Here is a 22430-nt window from a genome sequence, read left to right on the forward strand (position 1 = left end):
CACGGCCGAAACGTTAGTAAAGACAATTTCATTTTCAAATGTGCTATCTGCAAGTTCATTCAATATAGAAAATACCCGGACCTGTAGTGCCTTCGCTTCAATTTATGTATATATATATATATATATATATATATATATATATATATATATATATATATATATATATATATATATATATATATATATATATATATATATATATATATATATATATATATATATATATATATATATATATTCAGCCTAAAGTGACATTCTATTTGTAAAACAATAACCCTTTAACTTCCTGTCGATCCTGCCACCCAGTTCTTCGCCGATCCCTTTTTGTTTGTGTGCGCCAGTATTATAGGGATCATCATCATCATGTTGCTGATAAGTCATATTGACGCGATTGCTTTGCCGACATCAAGCCTGCCTAAGGCTAGTTTGTCAACAAGTCAGAAGCACCGGCGTAGGAAAAACACGCTTCTCGTCATACGCTTCTCGTTATAGTTAAGTTTCAGAATTGATACAGCTAGAAGTTCTGTTCACAAGAACACGTCTGTCTGCTGGGTACGCAAGCGAACATGTATGCTAAAGAAACAGAGTTATGAGATGAGTTCTTACCGACCGAAGATGTTCAATTCTAAAAAAAGTAAGCTTTAGGCTTGCAGTGTACCTTTTTTGTGTTTGTACATTTTAGTTTATGCTCATACAGTATATTAAACAACTGCTTAGCTCTGAGAGCAATCTCCTTTTCGCATAGACATGGCGACAGATCTTAAGCACTCTCTAGCAAGCAATAACTCCTGAAATCAACTGGTGGCGCATGATGTGAAGCTGTGCAAAGCTTAAGCTGTGCAAACGTAACAGCTGACTAAGTAACGTGGCAAAAAAAAAAATTGGCAGAGCCCACGTAGCTGAAAAGCGACGTTATGCAAAGCGTGCTCATGGAAGGTGACGATGTTGCAATTTTTTTAAGCACAATATCATGAAATGGAAATGACACTAAATACACGTACATATGTTGCACGCACAGACATATGTTGAAGAGTTGTAGATGTTTATATAACCAGTTGTTTGCACTTGCGCAACGATGTCAACTGGAGCGTGCGTATAATTAACACCAGAAGCTGATATGGAGCGCTGATGCTCGCGTGGATGCTGGCCCTGAGCACTGCTACATAAATCAACTTGAGTGCATGACCACTAACCAAAAGTGACGCAAAACCAACGTAAGGGCCGTATCAAAGGAGTAGATAAGTAATATTTATAAAAAGGGGTAGGCAGCACTGCAACCTCTGTTGACGTTTCAAAAAGATTGGCGTCTATTTGAAATATAGTTCCGAGACCTGGCGTAGCTCTGTTGTAAAATGTTGCAATGCCACGCAGAATGCTTGGGTTCAATGCCAGCTGGGGCCCCAACATTTATTCTTTGCATTCGTCGGGACGACGCTACCAATATCGGGTATTCCTTAACGCTCCGGTGTTAAAATTGCCCATGTGGGTTCTCATCGTTCCTGGGTAAATACTAAATTTCAATCACCTGTGGCGCATACCCGCATACCAGTGGCACGTACCCGCCCATGGGTATGTGCCAATGTCTGGTGGGACGTGTTTGACGACGTACGTGACGGGATTGGGACATTCATGTCTTGACCAGCGCGTCATATTCGTCAAACCATTCTACCCTCCAATGCTAATTTTGGTTCAGGCCAAGTTAAGGGGGTGACCACGAAAGTACCGGAATGTAAGTGGCTAGATAGCTAGATAGATACGCTCAATGTCGCCGAAGTTTACTACGAAATGCTTCGCATTTAACAGATAGATAAATAGATAGATAGATAGATAGATAGAGAGATAGATAGATAGATAGATAGATAGATAGATAGATAGATAGATAGATAGATAGATAGATAGATAGATAGATAGATAGATAGATACGCTCAAAGTCGCCAAAGTTCGCCAAGAAATGCTTCGCATTTAACAGATAGATATATAGATAGATAGATAGATAGATAGATAGATAGATAGTTAGATAGATAGATAGCTAGATAGATAGATAGATAGATAGATAGATAGATAGATAGATAGATAGATAGATAGATACGCTCAATGTCTCCGAAGTTCACTAAGAAATGCTTCAGATTAAAAAAAAAGAAGTGATGGTCCTGCTCAGCGCGTAGCGAAAAGTGCAAAGCGAACATTATGAACTTCTTTTGTTTGTGACATTCACAATTCGTAAATTTTGAAATTTTCCGACCGGGTAATGAGCGGGAACATTTAGTATTCACGTTACGCTGGTGTGAGGCGACATTCTTTCACCTTACCTGTACATGAAATCACGCGATTAGCCTAGGTGAATGTAACTCAATGAAGAGTTATGCCTGAGGCTTTTGAAGTGCGTAAGGGCCTGACGGCGCACTCTTTGCACAATACGCGTTGTGCGACACATGTTTGATACCTCACTGTAATAAATGATCCATTTCACATGTAAACGCAAATTTTTATTCGATGTGCAGCCTGCATAAAATCAGTTTTGAGTTCAGCTCCTAGTGTTGGCGTAGCTTTGTGGTAGAATACTGGAGTGCCACGCAAAAGGCTCGGGTTCGATTCCCAAATGCGACACGTGAGTGTCCTTTAGTTAGGTTATTCTTTCTTTTATTTCGCGCGTGGTCATGGTTACCAGCGGCAGCGAACATCTACGGTACCCGAATCGGCTCATGTGATCCCAAAAGCTTCTGCTCTAAAATTTAGCGAATTCAACAATTGCACCCTTCAGCTACGTCAGTGGCGAATAAATATGTTTTCTTTTCATGACGATAGGTAATCAGGCTCCACTTGAAGAGATAATATTACTCAACAAAGAACAGTGCAGTTCTCTTTTAGCATGTACACTACAAATAAAGGAGCACTAAGCGGCTTGGTGAAACTGGCAGAACGTCTTTTAGCCCCGCCGTGGTGGTCTAGTGGCTGAGGTACTCGGCTGCTGACCCGCAGGTTGCGGCATCGAGCCCTGGCTGCGGCGGCTGCATTTTTGATGGAGGCAAAAATGCTGTCGGTACGTGTTCTCAGAATTTGGGTGCACGTTAAGAACCCCAAGTGGTCAAAATTTTCGGAACTCTTCACTACGGCGTCTCTCATATTCATATGGTGGTTTTGAGACGTTAAACCCCGCATAATAAAAAAGAACGTATTTTACCAGTTTACCCAGTCTTTGTAACATTCCAATGGCTGCGATAGTAGAACTTCAGACCTGGTGTGCACATAGAGCTGATGCACAGTCACCCGCACGCATCTATGAACCGCGTTCAGAAAATGTGCAAGGACAAGCCGTGTTCGCTTTGAACTTGACTGGCGATGCTCTCCGCCAATGCCGCGGCGGCGTCGGAACACACAAAATTGGCCTGAGTGTCAGTTTCCCCGCAATGCATGGTTGCTGGTGGCATGGGCGGCGTCGGAAAACAGTGGCGCTACTCTGGTCCTGTAGGTACCATATCCAGTTACTATATTTTAAAAGTTCTTCAAGTGACAGCTGCTCCAAAAGCCAGTTTAGCTGCTCCATTATGAATTTTCGCCTCTTCCAAACAACCTAAGCCAATAGCATCACTGCATAATTCATATTTATTTATTTTATTTTATTAGAATACCCTCAGGGCCCGTAGGGCATTACAGAGGGGGTGGGTACAACATATATAACACACAAGAAAAAAAAGACAAAATAAAGAAACAAGTATCAGATGCGCAAATCAGGAAGGCAACATAAGTCAACTAAAAAAATGTATAAGAATTCAAGCATATACAAGACAAAGATAGATAATGGAAACTGCGTATAGTTACAAGCATTGCTGAGAAATTGCAGTCTTGAATAACAAAGGGTCTGTTATTGGATCATATACGGATCATTTTAAAATAGATTCAGTATCAGGGTTGCAACAGCTTATTGACGCCGATATCCAGAATGGTTGTATCTGGATGCTGATTCTACTGTAGAGATTTTCTTTCATAGTTGTGTTTTAGAAGATAGTCATCATATGGATGCCTCATGAAAACAATACTCTAGACCAATAATGCCACTAACATACTTATTAAAAAAGTTTGGCAAAAACATGCTTGTGTGGCCTGCAAGCAGAGTGTTTGAAGCCCTTGATCTATTACATGATGATTTCAATGTATCCTACAGCATGAACATGATTCTGCGTTAAGTCATCTGCTTTGGCCATTTTCGCACATGGCATCCAGGACACAGTAAAGGGAGTGTCTCCTGAGATGTTTTTTTTCCTTGTCACCTTCAAGAACTGACATCTTGAACTCTACATGATGGTAGTTACTATTGAATTTGGTCATAAGGCATATTCACTCTATCTTTGACCATTTCAGTGTTTCAATATTTGCACACCACATATGGCTGCTCTCACTATTTTACGCTGTAAATATGGAGACCTATATTTATTTTCTATGAATGTCTTTCATTTTCTTCTAATCTTCGATACTGTAATTTTTCCGGCTTACCGAGGCACAGCTAGAAACAGAAGTTGGATAGCTTTGAAATGATCCGATGGGCGCACACAGTCCATACAAAGGGAAATCTTGTATCATGTGGAGAGCGTTTATTTCACAGTTAAAGCTAAATTCGGAGGACTGATGAAATGGTGATTCGCGTGTGCAAATCGCGTACTGCGTTATTCATTCCCACGCCCCCTCCACCTTTGGTCCATGCCGAGTGGTTGATGAAACAATACAGGGCGAAACCATAGTTAGGATTGTCAGGGAGCAAAGGGACAGGTGCAAATTCTGAATTGCAGTGTGAGTTTTCCAACGTCATGTGAATGTTGGGTGTGTGGGCATCAGAATTACGACACATTTTATACGTCCATGATCACGTACGTCCTGTGAAGGTAGCCTAACTGTCCTGCCGTGCACTGCTGAGCCAGTCACTTTTTCAGTTCCTTTTGAGCGTGTACTCGAATGCGCCGTTGCGGGATGATTCCTTATATCTGGGGCAAGATCAAGTTCGATCTGTTAATAGCAGAGCTCTTTGTGCGTGGTCGACTAGGTACGCAAAGCTATGAAGATATTCCGTGCTTCGACGACACGAGTCCGATGTATTGGAACACGCCGCACAAAATCAATTCCCCTTGAGCGTGTACTAAAACGCGTCGTTGCGCGTTGATTTTCTAATTCTGAAGCACGATCGAATTCAACCTCTTAATTGCACAAATGCGCACACCGCAAGAGAACGCGCCTTGACTTTTGCTACGTGCGTTGTACGTTCATTTCCATAAATAGAACGGTACCTTGCTCACAGGCACTCGCTAAATGTATTTCAGACGACACTGAGCGTTCAAGAGAAAGGCACAGCTACAGGGACAAATTTATCCGCCAAATCAGGCAGCAGCCTGGTAACACTGACCCCCCGAATCTCGCAAAAGACTAATGCAACGCCAAAAAGAACCGTAAATTATCTTGCGGAGGAGGAGGAGAAAAACTTTATTCATCCCAAGAGGGAAAGGTGCGGTGGTGGAGTGTCAGAGGAGCCTACCCAGCGTAGGTCTCCGCTACCCTCTTGGCCCAATCCAAGATCTGGTCCTGGACCTCGGGCGCCGAGCTGCACATAGCAGCCTCCCACTGCTCCTTACTATTAATGTGTAGAGAATCGGGTGGTGGGTTTCGAGTACACCCCCACATGATACGGTCTAGGTTAGCTCTTTGTTCACAGGAAATGCACAAAGGGGAGGGGTATATCGCAGGGTGTATAAGATGGCGAAAAGATGGGGTAGGAAACGAACGGGTCTGTAACTGGCACCATAGTATTTTACGGTAGCGCGAAGCTCCATGATGTAAGGGGGGTATATAGTGCGCTGTAGGCGGTAGTTATTTGTTATATCGTGTTAATCGTGATTTGTTATATAGTGATATAGTGTTATATCGCATGTTAAGACGATCTCTCGCGCTGAAAAAGGCTGCGTGGTCTAAGGCGCCATCAGAGGCCTGCGCTCGGCCGGTCATTCCTCGAGCACAGGTATGAGCCGCCTCATTGCCACTCAACCCCGCATGCACGGGCGTCCGTATGAGAGCAACGTGTTGCGTGGGAGGATGTTTCTAAAGAATTGAAAGGGCAGTTGGTGAGATGCGACCTGCGCTGAAGTTGCGTATGGCAGTTTTGGAGTCTCTTACAATCATAGTGATATTGGGGATGCATAGACCTAAAACGAAGGCAGCCTCCTCTGCCTCCTCCGAAGAATTGACAGTGACGGATGCCGTTGTGAGCGCCTTGCTGTTGTAGTCAACAGCAGAGAGGGCATAGGATGAGGAGAATGGGTATTCTGCCGCATAGACATAGAGCACGTCATTGGCTCCATGCAATTTTTTCTGAAGAGCTTTTGCTCTTTGTATTCGGCGCTTATTATGATATGTTGGAAGCATGTTTTTAGGAAGTGGCGGTATGAGTAATTGTTTGTGTATGTTTTGGGGAATGTTGCATTTAGCATTGGTGAGGGAGGTGAAGTTAATTCGGGTAGACGATAAAATGTGGCGATCTGCGCTAGTGGTCGCGAGCCTTGCGTATTGAGCTGTTAATGGGCTTCACGGATTTTAAACAGGGTATTTATGACTCCTGTCTGGTGGAGTAGAGCGTTAGAGGTATTGATTACAATGCCTAGCGCGTATTTGTAAACTCTGCGAAGGAGAGGGTTGACCGATTCTTCCTCTGCTAATTTAAGGTGAAGGTAAAGAAGGGTATATGTGATTTTACTAATCACAAAAGCTTGTATTACACGAAGTAACTCTGACTCTCGGAGCCCTCCATTTTTCCCTGACATTCTTCCTATCATTTTTAGGGTGTTTTCAGTGGTATTCCGTAAAGCTTCGAGTGTGTGCGTATTAAGTCGGTTGTCTTGGATAAATAAACCTGGCACACGAATGCGTGATACTCTCGAAATGAGGCACCCATTTATGTGAATTTTGATCATTGGAACGTGTTCGTTCCAGCGATGAGTTGTTAGAAGGAGTAACTATGATTCAGTTGGGGTACAATAGAGATTCATCTGAGATGTTAGTGCTGCTATTGTATCTACAGCTGTTTGTAGGGTGTCTTGAATGCGTCCATCTGAGCCTCCGTTCACCCATAAGGTGATATCATCGGCATAGATGAAGAAGTTCAAGTCAGGGATACGTTGAAAAGCGTTGAGTATAGGTAGCATAGCCAGGTTAAAAAGGATTGGAGAGAGCACTGACCCTTGATGTGTTCCGAAGCAGCCTAGTGTATAGGGTGAGGAATGTTCTGGTACTAATGTTAATGTAGCTGTGCGGTCTGTGAGGAAGCTTTTGATGTAAGAGTACATTTTAGCGCCACAAGAAATCCATTTGATGGCAGCATATATAGCTGAGTGGGCTACGTTACTGAATGCTCCATGTTTGTCCTGACCAAGGATTGCCTGAGTATTTTCACTCCGGTTAGGAGTTATGAAGTCATGTTGAAGGCGAAGCATCGCATCTTGCGCTGAAAGTGAGGCCCTAAAGCCATTCCGTTCTGGAGGCAGTAGTCCATTATCCTCCACGTGTGTCTGGAGGTGTGCAAGCACAACTTGCTCCATAATATTTCCGAGACACGTTGTTAACGAAATGGGCCTCAGACTTTCTACCAAGGGAGCTTTGTTCGGTTTATGTATAAATAACGACTCTGGCATTTTTCCAAGAAGGTGGAAGGGTGCCCGTGTCAGAACAGTCGTTAAAGTACTCAGTCAAAGCTTTAATAAAAAGAGGGTCAAGATTTCTAAGTAATTTGTTGTTAACGTGGTCGGGGCCTCAAGCCGACGTGGTACGGAGTGTTGCGAGGGCGCGTCTAACTTCCGCTTCCGTTATCGGCGCATCTAATGACTCATTAGGTTTCCTTGTGTAAGATGGTATAGAATCCTCACGTAATTGAGGTAAATGCAACGTGCGGATTTTATCTATCTTGCGGCATTTTTATCTTTCAGGTACGGCGAGGGGTAACGTCAACGGTACGATTGCCGAGGTGGAAATGGTTAGGAAGGCACTTCAGCAACCCCGTGGCATACTCGGCCCTCCGTGGCAACACGGAGAAAATTCAAACCCTACATAAGAAAGAAAAAAACATAAATATTACATCATAGTGACAGGTCACGAGAATGACGCAGCAGAAACGTCATCCATTCTTCGCGGTCAGAGCCAGACCACGGCGCTAGGCATGTTCGCTCAAGGTGATCACTCAGTGCTTGCGACAATTCTCACTAGATGGTGCGCCACCAACTGAGGCGTCGGTTTTCGATTGTCCGGGCTCTCTGCTGCTTGCGACTATGTCCAGTTGGTTCTCGTCACTTTTTAAGCACGGCACCAATTAACAAGTTCTAACGATGAGTGTTTGCACGGGTACCGTCGTTCTCCCAAGCCCCCTCACCAGCCGCTCTCGGCCACAATGCAGAAGTCCTCATAGCTCCACGTCTGCCATTTATATGAGTGTACTCATGAGCCCTCACGGCAGCGGCCATCATGCCATGAAGGGCAGGTGGCTAACATGCAGATCTACGTGGCCAACATTGTGTATAGTGCCGCCTGCGGAACATGCCCGACAACGCTGCCTTCAACGTACACACTATGCGCCGGCTCGTTAACAAGCCTTTCTTGCGGAAAAGGTCTCGCCAAGAAAAACCGCATGACACTCCGAGCAAGCTCCTCTAACATCAGTTATTTTGTGGATGTGGCCCGGCCGCGGTGGTATAGTGGCTAAGGTACTCGGCCGCTGATCTGCAGTTCGCGGGATCGAACCCCGGCTGCGGCGGCTTCATTTACGGTGGAGGCGGAAATGTTGTAGGCCCGTGTGTTCAGATTCGGGTGCACGTCAAAGAACCCCAGGTAGTCAAAATATCTGGAGCCCTGCACTACGGCGTCTCTCGTAATCATTTGGTGGTTTTGGGACGTTAAACCTCACATATCAATAAATCAACTTAGTGGATGTGGCGTTGATTTTATTTATTACTACTTCTAAAGCCTTGCTGCTTGTCAAACATAATAATGCACAGTACACGCTTTTATTTCCAGTATTTATTCATATTCTCAATTTATTTTTATGTCTGCACGAATAGTGCATGGTGATGGCACTTCGTGCCATTTATTCTTTCTTTTTTTCGCATTCATCGAGCCGGCGTTTATTGCGAACCAAGTGGCCTGTCAATTTGAGACCTGGACGAGTCGGCTCCAGCTTCGGCCAGGCTGGCAAGAAATAGCGGCATCGACGAGCCACGTTTGCCCCGAGCACCCACGAATCCCGGTGGTTGCTCGAGAATCACGTCGTGACGCCTGCCACGAGCACCGACGAAGCCAGGAGGGATTGCACCGGGCTTGAAAAATACAGAAATCCGTGTAAGAGCACAAACGAAAGAGAAGGAGCATGCGCCTGCGTTTAAGTTTTGACGAAACAATCCAGTTTACTCGCCATATAGACAACTTCGACAGTCTGTGAAGCACTCAAGAAGTCGTTCTACGGAAATGCGCCCAACTCCCAAGGTGTCGCAACGGCTGGTTCGTATTTAAACATCAATGCCAAGTGAAAAAAGCCGGAATGACGCAGCCGTTTTGATTTGCATGTGTTGTGCCTCAACTCTTTTTTCTCTATTGGGAGATGACTGAGGGATTAAGCAGATGAAGTTCCGCCAAATGAATGATTTGACTAGAGCGAGAATTCTCAATCTGACGACAGCTTGTGTGGCGTATGGAATTGTTTTGTAAACTCATTACGGTATATGATCGCACACACACCTGACTTACTGCATATGATCTAGTCTGTCGTTATTCAGCCATGAATGCAGCTAATACAGCGATTTCATTCACAGATATGCAATTCAAAATAACAGTTAGAATAAAATAAAAGAAACCAGTTTTCGACACTTTAACGAGGTTGCGTGAAGTGGGGCACATTGTCGTAATTATAAACACCGGAAGTATTTTATTACATTATTTACCTATATCTAGCCGAATAACTAATTTTATAACGCGAGAAAAGTGTCTCTCTACCTTAACGTGATATATATGTAGGGACAGTCCTTTAAAACTTCCTGACACAACGGTGTTGCCTTGGTACCGGGCAATAACCATTCTCCTTTCAGCTTGTCCGGGTTTTAAAATAATTTTTATGCACTAAGAAGAAAACAGATCATAGCGAGCTATTGTAGCTCCCACTGCGCGGCGATAGTTTTCTTGAGTTCTTTAAACAACCATCTCAAAAAAGGGAGGAATCAGCAAGATATATCAATCTTTTTCTTCATCTGTCTTGGATGTTACTCCAGCAACGAAATGTGAAAAGGAAACAGTGTAGGCGGTTTTATTAGTGGCAAAGCTCCTCAGGTTCGAGCCATGTCCCCTGTTTATCCGTTTGACACAGTACGGATGTCTATATCCATATGAATATCCATAGTCATATGGGTTTCCATACCGATATAGATAGCTATATAGATAGATTAGAATATAAATGGTCATCTAGATTTTAATATTCAAGTCGACAATGATATTCATACGTGAATAGATGTCAATATAAATACCCATGTGGACCTCTCAACATCATATATGCATTGTAAGTATTAAGAAACTTCGTATATACTTTAAACATGTGTTGTCACGTCTCTGCTTGATTCAGTGGGCAATGTACGGAAGTTAATGATCTCCCAGAGCTTCGCCCACTCGTCATCGTTAATTTTGTGGTTGTGCTGTAATTTTTGTTCATATCATAGCAAACAAGTTGTAAAGTAGATAACAGCACAGGGTAGCACATATATGTCATTGATGTGTATGAAATGGAGGAAAATTGCCCCGAAGCAATTTTTCTACGGGAATTCAAAAGCTGCCCTGAAAGTTCTCTGAAAGCTCACATACGTCATCATTTCTTAAAAGGTGCGCAGTCAAGGATATTAATGCATGCATGCAAATATCTACGCAAGTTACTTGTGATAGGTGTGGTACTACGTGAGGCTCGAACCTAACAACACAGGTTACCAAGTGCTCCGTGAGATTACAGTTGTCGAGCCTGCCAACTAAACATGGTATGCTTCATGTCGAAAAGTTGCCGTACTCTATTCGAGTCAAGCAAGCGAATGTTGACTTGGGAAGTGCCTTACCTGTCCGTCACTGCTCTCGGTCGAGCGTTTGCGTAGCAACGCGGCGTCTCGCAGCAACCTCTGCAGCAAGTTTGCCAGTTCTACTCCAGTCTGCGTATAAAGTACGCAAATATAATGAGGAAGGCGTACGCTGAGAACTCTTTGACATCGTTGCTGATAAATTTAACAAAATGCATATCACACAGATGAGAGTGAGCTAGCGCAATATCGTAGTCGCTAGGAATCTACTAATCGCTACAAAAGCTGCTGACGCAGATGTTGTGTTTCAATCGGCGAAAAAGCATAAGACGGTCAGAACGTCGTGGCAGAAGCAGTTATACTGTACGAAGCTGTTAAGAACTTGCAGTACTCTTGTAGAGGGGCATTGATACTGTTCAACTTTAGGCGTCTTATCAAGAGGCAACACACAAAATGTATTTGTGCGATGAGTGCGCTTACACTACATTAATGGTTTTCGCGAAACTGCGGCTTCTCTAATTGGCTTTGTAGTGGACAGTGTGATTTGCGTCCAAAAAAATTAAGAGGCTGAGAAGCTTCATGGTCGTGACTTACGCTCTGTCGCCCTGCTAATAAATGTTCGTTTGTGTTGAGCTTTCTCATCCCACAGGTTAGTGCCCCTGACGTGAGGTTGTGGTTGGTACGTTGTGACGCGGCATATGGCAGCCTTCTGCTCCCACCACCTTGACCAACTATCCGCAATGAATATGTAGGGAGCAGAACATTCGTATCGCAGTAAAATCGTCGCTGTATCAAGTGGGGTTCTGCTTATGCATCGAGGTAGTGATATTTCATCGCATTTTGCAGTGGTACAAGGCTGATTAACTGTTCGTATATACAGCGACAGTGCTACTCTGCGGATATATTATACATCGATAAGAGCACCGAAACCTCACCACAATGTTTAAAACTATCATTTATGGTCCTAAACCTACTCCTTCGAGTAGTTTTATTATATCGGTCTGTGACTTTACATAAAGCCTCTTTACGTAAACTTCAAATTGATGCGGTTTTTGTTTACCATGGAAGGAAGGCTTCGCTGCAGGCTCCTTTGGTACGGCTCTGGCCCATCACCATATAGCTGTACATACTGAGCCTGGACGATAGGCAAGGACAGGAATCCAGCCAGAAGGGCTACCACTGTCCCGAACCACGTGACTTCCGACATGACGGCTTCACTGCAAGGGAGTGACAGTAAGAGATGTACTTTTGAAAAAAGCATCAAGTTAATGCAAGGGAAAATAAAAATATAGTCATAAATTGTGTATGTTGTAGATATACTTGACAACCCTTACTAATAGACAACACTGATCATAGTTAACTTTAATGTATTGCCGCGACAGGTTGGCCACGTTCAAGTAGCGTGCCGCGACCATCGTGGCACGAGCACAAGGCCGAACCCAGCTCTCATGCCGACGCGCTGGTGTGCTCTGGCTACGACTGAGCAATTCGACTGACTCGGACCTTGACGACCATAGTCAGTTATGGGGTCATGGCTTGGAGTTAGCGACAAGATTTGGAGTGGCTGACGAACTCTGCGTGGGAGCACTCCACTCAGGCGGAGGGCAACGGAAAGGAATCTACCAATGGAATACACGCGCTCTTTCTGGAGCAAATAGCAGGGTCAATATGAAACGCGATTCACGCGTCTCTCGCATTATTGCGCACGCTGGGAACAGCTGCGCTACGCTAGTGAAACGTGCGCTCCGACGCGAGGCGCAACTGACGCAACCGGCGTCCGTCGGCACGCCAGAAGTTGGCACCGTTTAAAATTACGGGATACTTGCGACTTTCGGTAAGATCTATCGACTTTCACGTAGTAAAAAAAGTTGCTTCGGGGAGTGGATTACGTGACGGAGCTGCTTGAGATCTGCCAATGGAACATACAGAAAGCACTCTTACTCTGACAATGGAATAGACTTGTTCCACATGGAGCAGAAGAAAGTATCACCGGAAGTGCTTCAAATCTGCCAGTGGAAGACGCCAGTACAGTGGTGGGCAAAAGTTCCCCTTAATAAATACGTTTGTTTTACTAGCCTGTATACCTCAGCATCGCTACAATCTGTATACATATAAGACATATTTGAATAAATTTAAGAATTTTCTATTCATCATCCAACCTTCTGGAAGGAAATGATTTTCGAAATCATATTTCACATTTTTATTGATACGAATACAAGAATTTTGAATGTGTTTATTATACAAAATGAGGTTCCAAAGTTGAAGACTACATCGGCACCTGCTGTTAAGGGCAAATAGTGCTAAAACAATGTTAGAGGCAAAATGAACGATTATCGAAAGTATAAACCGAACAATAGTATATATACTAAATGAAAACAGAATATACAAAGGAAAACACTATGAAACGAGTGAATGTTTCAAGCACTACAATTGAAGAAGAATACAAAAAGCTGAAATACGTGAAATGTGGACATTAAAATAAGGTGAAGCCATGGAAAGTAACAGTATTGCTAAGCAAGTGTATTGTGTCATTTTAGTTCTGCCTTGAATTGTTGCTAGTTTCTTGCAGTTTTCATAGAAGCTAGTGGTGTATTTTGTAATGATATAGATGAAAATTCAGCAGTCAGTTTATTATAGTCTGTTTTTACCTTAGTCAAAAGAACGTTATTGTTATGCGCAAGTCTAGTATTACTATGGGCAACCAAGTCAGCTGATGAAAAACAAACTGGTGGTACTGCATTGGTCATTTATTTGTAGAATATAATACCTATGTTTTATTGCAGGATCTCTGAAATGGTTAGGATTTTCTTATAAAATGTTGGCATTTGCTGTTTGAAAAACGTAAACTGTTTTAAGGGGGTGTTGTCACCAAATTTGTGGCATACAATTTCTTTGCTGTAAGCGTTTTCTTCTGCTCCAGGAAGCATAATACACGCAACAAAATTCGTGTGTTTTAGCTAAATAATAGATAGTTTCTCTACTTATGTGGCCCAATTTCGGTTTTGGTTTCGCGGCGCCGAGTTGGGTAGTGACGTCGATACATAGGTGACTTGGTCACATGGCTATACAAGGCTGTGAAGCACATCGTGCCGAGTTTCATCTGCTCTAATACACAAGCGCAACACAAGTGCCAGCAAAACAAACGCGCGGACAGTCGCCACTGCCACCTCAGTAGGATCCAAGCAGTGGCAAGGCAAAAGGCAGCCAGAAAGAAACAAAAGTTTGTATTTACATTGTCTGTACAGTACGCTGACGGAGGAGGGGGATGCGCTTCTGTTGGAACGCACGCAGCGTCTCTGACGGACGCCTTTGTTGACCGTGAAGGACGCGACGAGTGTCTCTTTGAAAGCACTCGGTGTCCTTGACACTCGTATAGAGTGTCTCTGCAAGCAGACTCTTAACAGCAGCCTCCTTTCGGAGATGGCGGAGGTCACTCACGTCTATAGTGAACTGCTCACGTCACTACAAATGTAGTGTGACGTCACGACAACTGCCGTTGCTTCTCCTATTCTGAAACGTCAGTGTGGCTGCGCAAGCGATGAGACTTGATCACAAAAGTGAGAATTCAGCTACACATTTAGAAGTGAATCAAAGTATATTTAACGCGTTTGTTGTGTCCAGTCCTGCGTGTGAAGATTTCTTGAATACAGAGGAAACCCACAACTGGGTTGGGATAGCCTCAAAATTTGGTGGCACCACCTGTTTATTGTTTTAGTTGTTCAATGAAACACTTAAAACTATCCCTTAATTAAGTTCTAAGAACATCAAAAATGTTGTCTTTAGAGTCAACATTTTCTATGCAAAAGACACTAGCTAGATGTTATCATCGAGCACAAACTTTTTCAACGATGACCAGTGGCTGCACAAATGAGCCCTTTTGGGGACACTGCCCCATGACCCCAATATATCAAGACGGACAAAAGCACCTCTAAGGAAACGCTGGTGCTGCAACTTCTGTGAAAAATAGCTGTATATTTTAGGTTAGAGATACGTCCATCGCCACTGCAAAATGAGGCTCGAATAATATTTTCACTGCAGTATAGCCACCAGTATCGCCATTAGTATAGCCCGAATACGTGAGATTTCTTCAAAGTTCACCTGAACAAATTTATTGATTTAGTTGATGTCAACTAGTAGAAAAAATATATACCTACAAATGTAAACAGGCTGTTCAATTACAACGTCAATACTTTTTCTCAGTAAACCAATAAATGCCTTCTTTGTAAAGGAATAGTACATCCAATGTCTTGCCATTGCTCCTGATTTTGAAGTGTCCTAGTCAGTGCGCATCCCCTAGAGTAGGCATCAATCGATCTCCATCACCGCTACTTCCTCTGAATCAGCTACAGTGGACATGATGTCATAGACGATTTCACTTAAGACATGTGGGCAACACCACCCTGAGCTGCTGAGCGAACTTCCTATTTTTTCATAACGAAGTGAATTGAAAATGTCAAGAAATGTTGAAAACACCAATCCAACCGTTTATGTGTGTATCCGTTTGCAATAATGCTGTTATATAGTTGTTAATTATACAAAACGGCAGTGTCCACCATGACGACACCGAAACACATATCTAAAATAGCTTGCAGATATATTTTTAAACAGGTAGCTCACACCGAAGCATAGCTTTGCCGACACTGCTTACGAAAGCAGGTCTCTCGCTAAGAAAGAAAAATTTATTACGACAGCGGCTTAATACTACTGTAGCTAACAAGCCGCCTTTAGAGGTAATTCAAAAAGAAAAACACTTGTATGTACCTGTAACTCAACATTTTTTATCTCACGATAATTAGGCGCTTTTCTCTTCATCACGAGGGTGGGAACGGGGCTTTTGCGTAACAAAGCCTTGCTGAGCGATTAAGGTAGAAGATGCATTTGAAACATTTGATTGACTTTATGAGTCTGACTTCGGCTTGCAGATATGCATGGTAGACTAAATAGGCTGAAATACAAGGTTGCTATGTTTCGTTGCTCAACAACAATTAGGCAGCTTTTCAGGCCGGTGCCGGTAGAAACAGGGCACTAGCCAGTCTTTCTTCTTGGTCATTTCCTTGTGTACGTGATTTGAGCCTAATTGTGAATACATTTCGACATCATAGCTGCTGGCATTCCAGTCTCCAGTGTAAATGCATTGCGATAAAGGCGTTTCCGGTTCCACTATGAACGTTTTGCGATTACTAAACGCAACATGTTACTTTTGGGTACGTAGTTGGTATGACGGGGAAGAATATTATAGAAGCCTCATCTTGCGGACGACGTCTTGCCGAATGCAACTTTTCACAGGAATAGGAGCTGAACAGGAAAATCGAAAGCGACCTCAAGAGGCGCTGCACCCACCTAAAAATTGGGTCTCTGACAAATTAAGTTATTTATTGGAATTAAGAACAGATGGTTACACCAGGGTGTTTTTTTATTTAAAATAGAAAAGAAAAAAAAGTTTTTTGTCACCGTTACTTGGCGACGGCTACCCCTTTCCGCTTGGTTGGTACGAATAAAAAAAAACAATAGCATATATACATATATACAATCCTACGTGGGTGAGAGTAAAAGTTCTCCTCAGGGCAGAACAAACACGTATACGCCATGCTCACTTTTACCTTTTGTCCGCTCAGCAGTCGTAGCGAATCGTCGTTTCTTTGAAGTGTTGCAGCACCTTCATTGCTTTGCCATTCGTTTTGAATGGCCATGGACCTAGTATTTATTCAACGCAAATGGCCACTTGGGATGTAACTTATGGAGTTCCTGTTCTAGTCGCCTTTGGTGTGTGTCGTGTTTCGGACAGTCGAGCAAGAGGTGGCAGATATCCTCGTCGTCATGGCAGCATGAACATGCTGACGATGTTGCACGATGAATACGAAGAAGGAAGTGCTTTGTGTAAGCAGATCCGAGTCGTAGGCGATGATTGAGTGTGTCGATACGTCTTGGCAGATCACGGTCTAATTGGTATTCAAGATTAGGATAAAGAAAATATAGAATCGCTTTGTTTGTTTTGTCTCTGAACCAGGTAGACAGGAATAATTACCGTTTTGGTGTTCTCAAAGTTCTATTTACGTCATATTGAGATACTGGAATGAGGCACGTTTGCGTAGAATTATGAGCGGTTTTCGCCAACTCATCCGCCATTTTATTTTCCTTAATTCCACAGTGTCTGGGAACCCACTGAAATGCCACTCGATGATTCAACTACGTACCTTCTGAAAGCTATTTTAGTATAGCATATACTATACGCACATCAATGTGTCTTGAAGTGGCATTTTCCACACTTGCGAGTGCTGCCAGAGAGTCTGTAATTACCACCCATTTTCTTGGTGTCATTGACAGTTAAATATAGCTTATGGCTAGCAAAATCGCTACGAGTTCCGACGTTGTTGATGAGAACAGGATGCCCAACCGACATGCATATTCTTTGCGTGATTCCGGAATTAAAAATGCTGATGTCGCTGTCTTTTTGGTGACGGAGCCGTCAGTGTACATGTGAGTGTATCCTCGGTACCTGTCAAACAGATGACGTGATGCCAACTGCTGTGCGGCAACGGTTGGCACTCGACACAGGAAGCCGGGAAATGTCCTGTTGGTACACATGGTGTACTTGCGCTCCAGCGTGGTTCACGATGTTGGATATAGGCAGATGTAAAGGGTGTTGCGTGAATAGTTGAAAGAGGTGCTGACTTGCCTCCACATTTCCAATTACCATAAAGTTGGGTTTTCTTGCCTCTGCCAGTGTCAGAGAACTTGATGTTGCCTGTGGAGCCCCCAGACATATGCATAAGCTTCGTGCTTGTAACAGCTGAAGTCGGTGTAGCGACGTCTGAGAGATGTTGTGGAGAACTGGCGCAGAGTAGATAAGTTTCTGTCGGATTAGTGTACAATGGACGTGGAGTAGAGACACTGGTGTACCACCCTATTTTGTTGCCGCGATGTGACGTATAACATTTATGGTGCAGTTCACTTGATTTTCTAGATCAGCAATATGCTGACTCCATCGGAGTTGGCTATCTGAAGTAACGCCAAGGAAGCGATGCTTTTGTGCGATTTCAATTCTGTGGCCATCCACAAGAAGCTTCAAGTTTTTCGCTGTCTTTCTATTGAATGGCAGAACTACCGACTAGGTGGGAGAAATCTGCATGCCTTGCTCTTTGAGGTAATTACTTATTGCATTTAGTCCTTGTTGAAGCCGATGTTCGATCACTTCCAGTGATTTGTGGGACGTCCATATGCATATGTCGTCTGCATACATGGATATGTTCAAGGTTTCGGGCAGCACTTCTGGAAGACCTTCCATTGCAGCATTGAAAAGTAGCGAACTTAGAACGCTCCCACGGGATACAACTTTGCTCATGTTGAAGCGATCATTCACCGTTGTTGGTTGAAATATATAATTGTCTGTTACTCAGGAAGCTGGCGATACATTGAAGCGTTACCAGCTCAGAGGCTGTCATCAAGATACAAATGGTCATGAAGGTTACTGTTTTAATTGTTTTGTTTTACGCACAAGGGTCATGTTTTTGAGAGGGTGGCATCGTTACGCTCCTTTCTCCGTTCAGTTTTGCTGTATCCGGTTTTCACTCCCAAAACCTGTTAGGAATGCTTCCTGCAGAGAGCATCCCGATTCTCGGAGAAGTTATGATTGTTTGAGGTTATTCAGGTTACGCGCTAAACTGCGTTTACACCAGTACTCACGCAAGCGCCAGTAATATAATGCCAGAGTGTTTAATGTGTGGCGTATAAAATATTTTTACACGAATGTTCTTTATGACGGGGTCCACCAGAGCTCTGCCGACGTACTTCCGTAGGATATGACATTGCAAAACATATATTAACAAATTGCTTCGAAAAATTCAGTAAAAAGTGTTTTTTTCATGAGGCGTCGTACCAGTCACATCTCAATTTGTAGCATGTGGCACTAACCACTACGCCAAACAGCGCACGTTGTAAAGAGCGCTAATGGCAAGCCATTTATATACACCATACTCCATTCGGTGCTCCTGGGAGCTGTGCAACTTCAGTGCGCTTTTGTCAGTGGTCTCGAGAAGACGCGAAGGCCTCGCGTTGAAAGTACTCTGAAGATTGTCCTAGTCTTTAGCGTTTTGATGAGTGCTGCTTACACGTAGCGTAGTCTCTCCTGCTCACGCGCTTATCAGATTCTTGATTCGGCAGAGCACGAAGGTCACTTCGCTCGCGGCGGCAGCCACAGGTATAAAAGGAGCACGCTGTGACACATGAAGCAACAACTGTGATAGTTCGCGCTGGTCCTGTGTATGCTTGTGCGTTTGTTTAGTGCGTACTTCTTTCTGTTTGGGCAGTGCGATTTAGATGTCGAGCTGCGACAGTTGTTTTTACAACAAATTTGACTTCAAGTTTGCCAATAAACTTAAACGGCGTGACCACAATGACTATTTTTAGCTTGAAATCTGGCTGCTTTTCAAGCCACGCCGCATCGACCAAGACGGGCCAAGTGGACGCGCGACAACTGTAGGTGCAGCTAGGCCTACATCACGGGTTCCGTGTGAGCCGTGGATGGTTGCACCACGTTATGAAGAGCCAAGGCCTCCCAATCAGATGGCGGACTACAATGTGTCAGCGCTTGCAGGTGTCTTACGAGGAGAAGCTGTTCAAGTACCAGAGATATGTAATTAGCTTACCCAAATCGCAACCCTGGTATGACAAACATTTATTGTGTCCCCCTGCTTTCCTTCTCCCCTTTCTTAGAAATTTTTCTTTCTGTAGTATTTCTTCATAGTTTGTGACTGCGCGCAACCTAAACAGGGTGACACTGAGGTGATCTAGCTCATTATTGGTCCCACGAAACAGTGTGTTATCGACGGTTATTAGAAGAGAACAAAGCAAGGAATAGTAATCAAAAATGACTATCTTGCTTTCGTTATCTGTATTGTAATGTCCTGTACTCATAGTAACCGATGAATGTTGTTTCTGGAAACAAAGTACCACACTATATAGACTGAAGTAGAAAACGTATTTATCCTTCTGTAACGAATTATTCTCCGCCTAAATGCACAGTCGCCTACCCCTCTCGATAACTTCAAATCTTTCAAAGCTTTTAAAGTGCAGCATTCCGCACTGTGTATTCCAGTTTATTAAACAACGTTGTATTTAATATTCTCCAGCATAGGTATAGAAAATGGTGTCAAACAGCACTTTTTTATGGCCAATATGCATGAAATAATAATAAAATATATGATCACCTAAATATCATGGTGTGTTATAGTGAAGCATTAGACTTTCTCTTTCGAGTAAATTTTCAATAAAGCTGTCTAGCATCCATCGGCCCAACGAACCCAAAAACATTGATGCACCCAGCTTGTTAACCACCAACAGACTTACTATCTTGAAGTTGTCAGCTATGAAAGGGTTAGTGTGTTAATTTGGACATTTGCACTGGGTACTGTTCTAGTGTTGCCAAAAGTGTGAGCCTCGTTAGTATTATCATGAGCCAGTGAACAGTTGCTCAAGGCGTTTGCACATCATTTCAATTTTTGCCAAGATATCAAACTAGGAAAGGAGAAAGAAGGTTTGCAGAACAACCTATGGCATTAATAATATATGCTCTCACAGTGCTGTAAATATATATCACAAAGTCCGTATTTATGCGAATAATAAAACAACAACTTCACGTTTCAGTACAGGTGAAATGAAGTATTTACATTTAAATAAAAATGAAAATCAAGAGAAGTCAGTGTTTCGTCAATGGCATGTCTCAGTCAGCAGATATGATTGATATGTGGGGCTGAACGTCCCAAAACCACCACATGATCATGAGAGATGCCGTCGTGGAGGACTCCCGAAACTTCGACCACCAGGGGTTCTTTAAAGTGCACCCAAATCTGAGTACACGGGCCTACGGCATTTCCGCCTCCATCAGAAATGCAGTCGCCACAGCCGGGATTTGATCCCGCGAGCTTCGGTTCATCCGCCGAGTACCCTAGCCACTACACCTCTGCGGCGTGGCCAAGTCAGCAGATATAAACGATACAAGAAATGCAAAAATGGGTACAGGATATGTTATGCTGGAGAAGGAACATTATCTATTGGATGAGAATATGATGATATCAGAGCATGTGAAAGAACACATGCCTACAAACCACAAACATTTGTGTAAAAAATTCATGGAGGGAAAGCAATCATTCGTTATCATCAACTGATTCTTTTCTCAAATCTTTTGGAGACTTTTACAGCACAATCAAGGTTCTGCGTGTGCGCGGAGATTGCACACACTGATTTCACAATGTCAGCTTTGTTGAATAGACCATTTGTTTCACCCTATATTCCGTTAGCCATATGAGTCACTGCTCACCCTCTGCTTCTGGAGAGTGGCATTGCTCACGTTAAAACTAAATATATTCAATATCGTATGTCAATTGATAACTGTGATTCGATTAACTGTCTCGTCAACTGGACTCTTAGTTCACGTTCGTATCTGCTGACATGGCAGCACAACGGGACAGGTGCTCGGCTGGTGATCCAAAAGTCGCAGAGGCGTTCTCGGCTGCGGTGGTGGCATTTCCATCAAAGCGAAACTTTAGAAGCTCAAGGGCTCAGATTTTCGATCAGATTAATGAACTCAAGATGGTAGGAATTTGAGAAGTTCTCCACTACGACGTTCCTAATAGTCATATTGCTGTTTCTTCCCATAAATCTGCTGATAATACTTTTTATCACTTTTGTCTCTCATGACATATATTGACACTGTACTTTTAGAACAGTGCTGAGCTGTTAAAGGCCTCTGACATGTTTTTGTTGAGTGAAACAGAATAGTTTATTTTGAAATGCAAATAGCAGTCATCTCTTAATACTTCATATCAAGTAAGAGCGAGTCATAAGTAGGAAGAAGTCTTGGTCACCGATTCACAGTTCTATACGCTCATATAGGGACATTTCAAAACTAAACTTAATTTTCATATTTCTCCTTGAAAGCTTTAGTAATAATGATTGCTAGGGCTTAATGCACCAAGAAAAAAAAAGAGAGTAATTACAGAGCTACCTCCACCTAACTTGGTTTTCAAAAGCCTGTCTTCTTTATCTGTCACCAACCTGCCACAGCATCTGATAGCCTCCTCGTGGGACGTTACGTGAGTGGAGTCTACTAAAGCGTCATGATGACGCCAATAATTTCTACGACCTTTCAAGTCACAATGACGTTATCTAGAGATTTATTTTTGCATGAGACATGTCCAGCTGCCTACAGGAGACACTGACGTGGGGCTCTGGTCAATTTTCTCGTGCAATGATAAACCTTGATGAACTAGTCAAGAAGACGACAAACAAGTGAGACAAGTGGCCATCGCATGAACTGTATTAACATCCAAGTTGCGTTTCTCAACCTTGTATCTCGCTCAATATTAT

General features: G+C 43.2%; 1 protein-coding gene across 1 annotated transcript in view; it reads right to left on the minus strand.

Annotated features, from left to right (window-relative positions):
* Window positions 1-9027: 9027 nt before the first annotated feature.
* LOC119171496 (uncharacterized) overlaps window positions 9028-22430 on the minus strand; it is a 28537-nt gene continuing 15134 nt past the window's right edge. Inside the window, exons 2-4 of the mRNA XM_037422291.2 lie at window positions 12127-12283; window positions 11109-11198; window positions 9028-9338 (exon numbers count right to left, since the gene is read on the minus strand). Of these exons, the coding sequence (XP_037278188.2) occupies window positions 9147-9338; window positions 11109-11198; window positions 12127-12273 (429 nt within the window). The 5' untranslated portion in view covers window positions 12274-12283 and the 3' untranslated portion in view covers window positions 9028-9146. The remainder of the gene's footprint in view (window positions 9339-11108; window positions 11199-12126; window positions 12284-22430) is intronic.

This window comes from Rhipicephalus microplus, chromosome 4 (assembly GCF_043290135.1).
Source record: "Rhipicephalus microplus isolate Deutch F79 chromosome 4, USDA_Rmic, whole genome shotgun sequence".
NCBI classification, from domain to species: domain Eukaryota; kingdom Metazoa; phylum Arthropoda; class Arachnida; order Ixodida; family Ixodidae; genus Rhipicephalus; species Rhipicephalus microplus.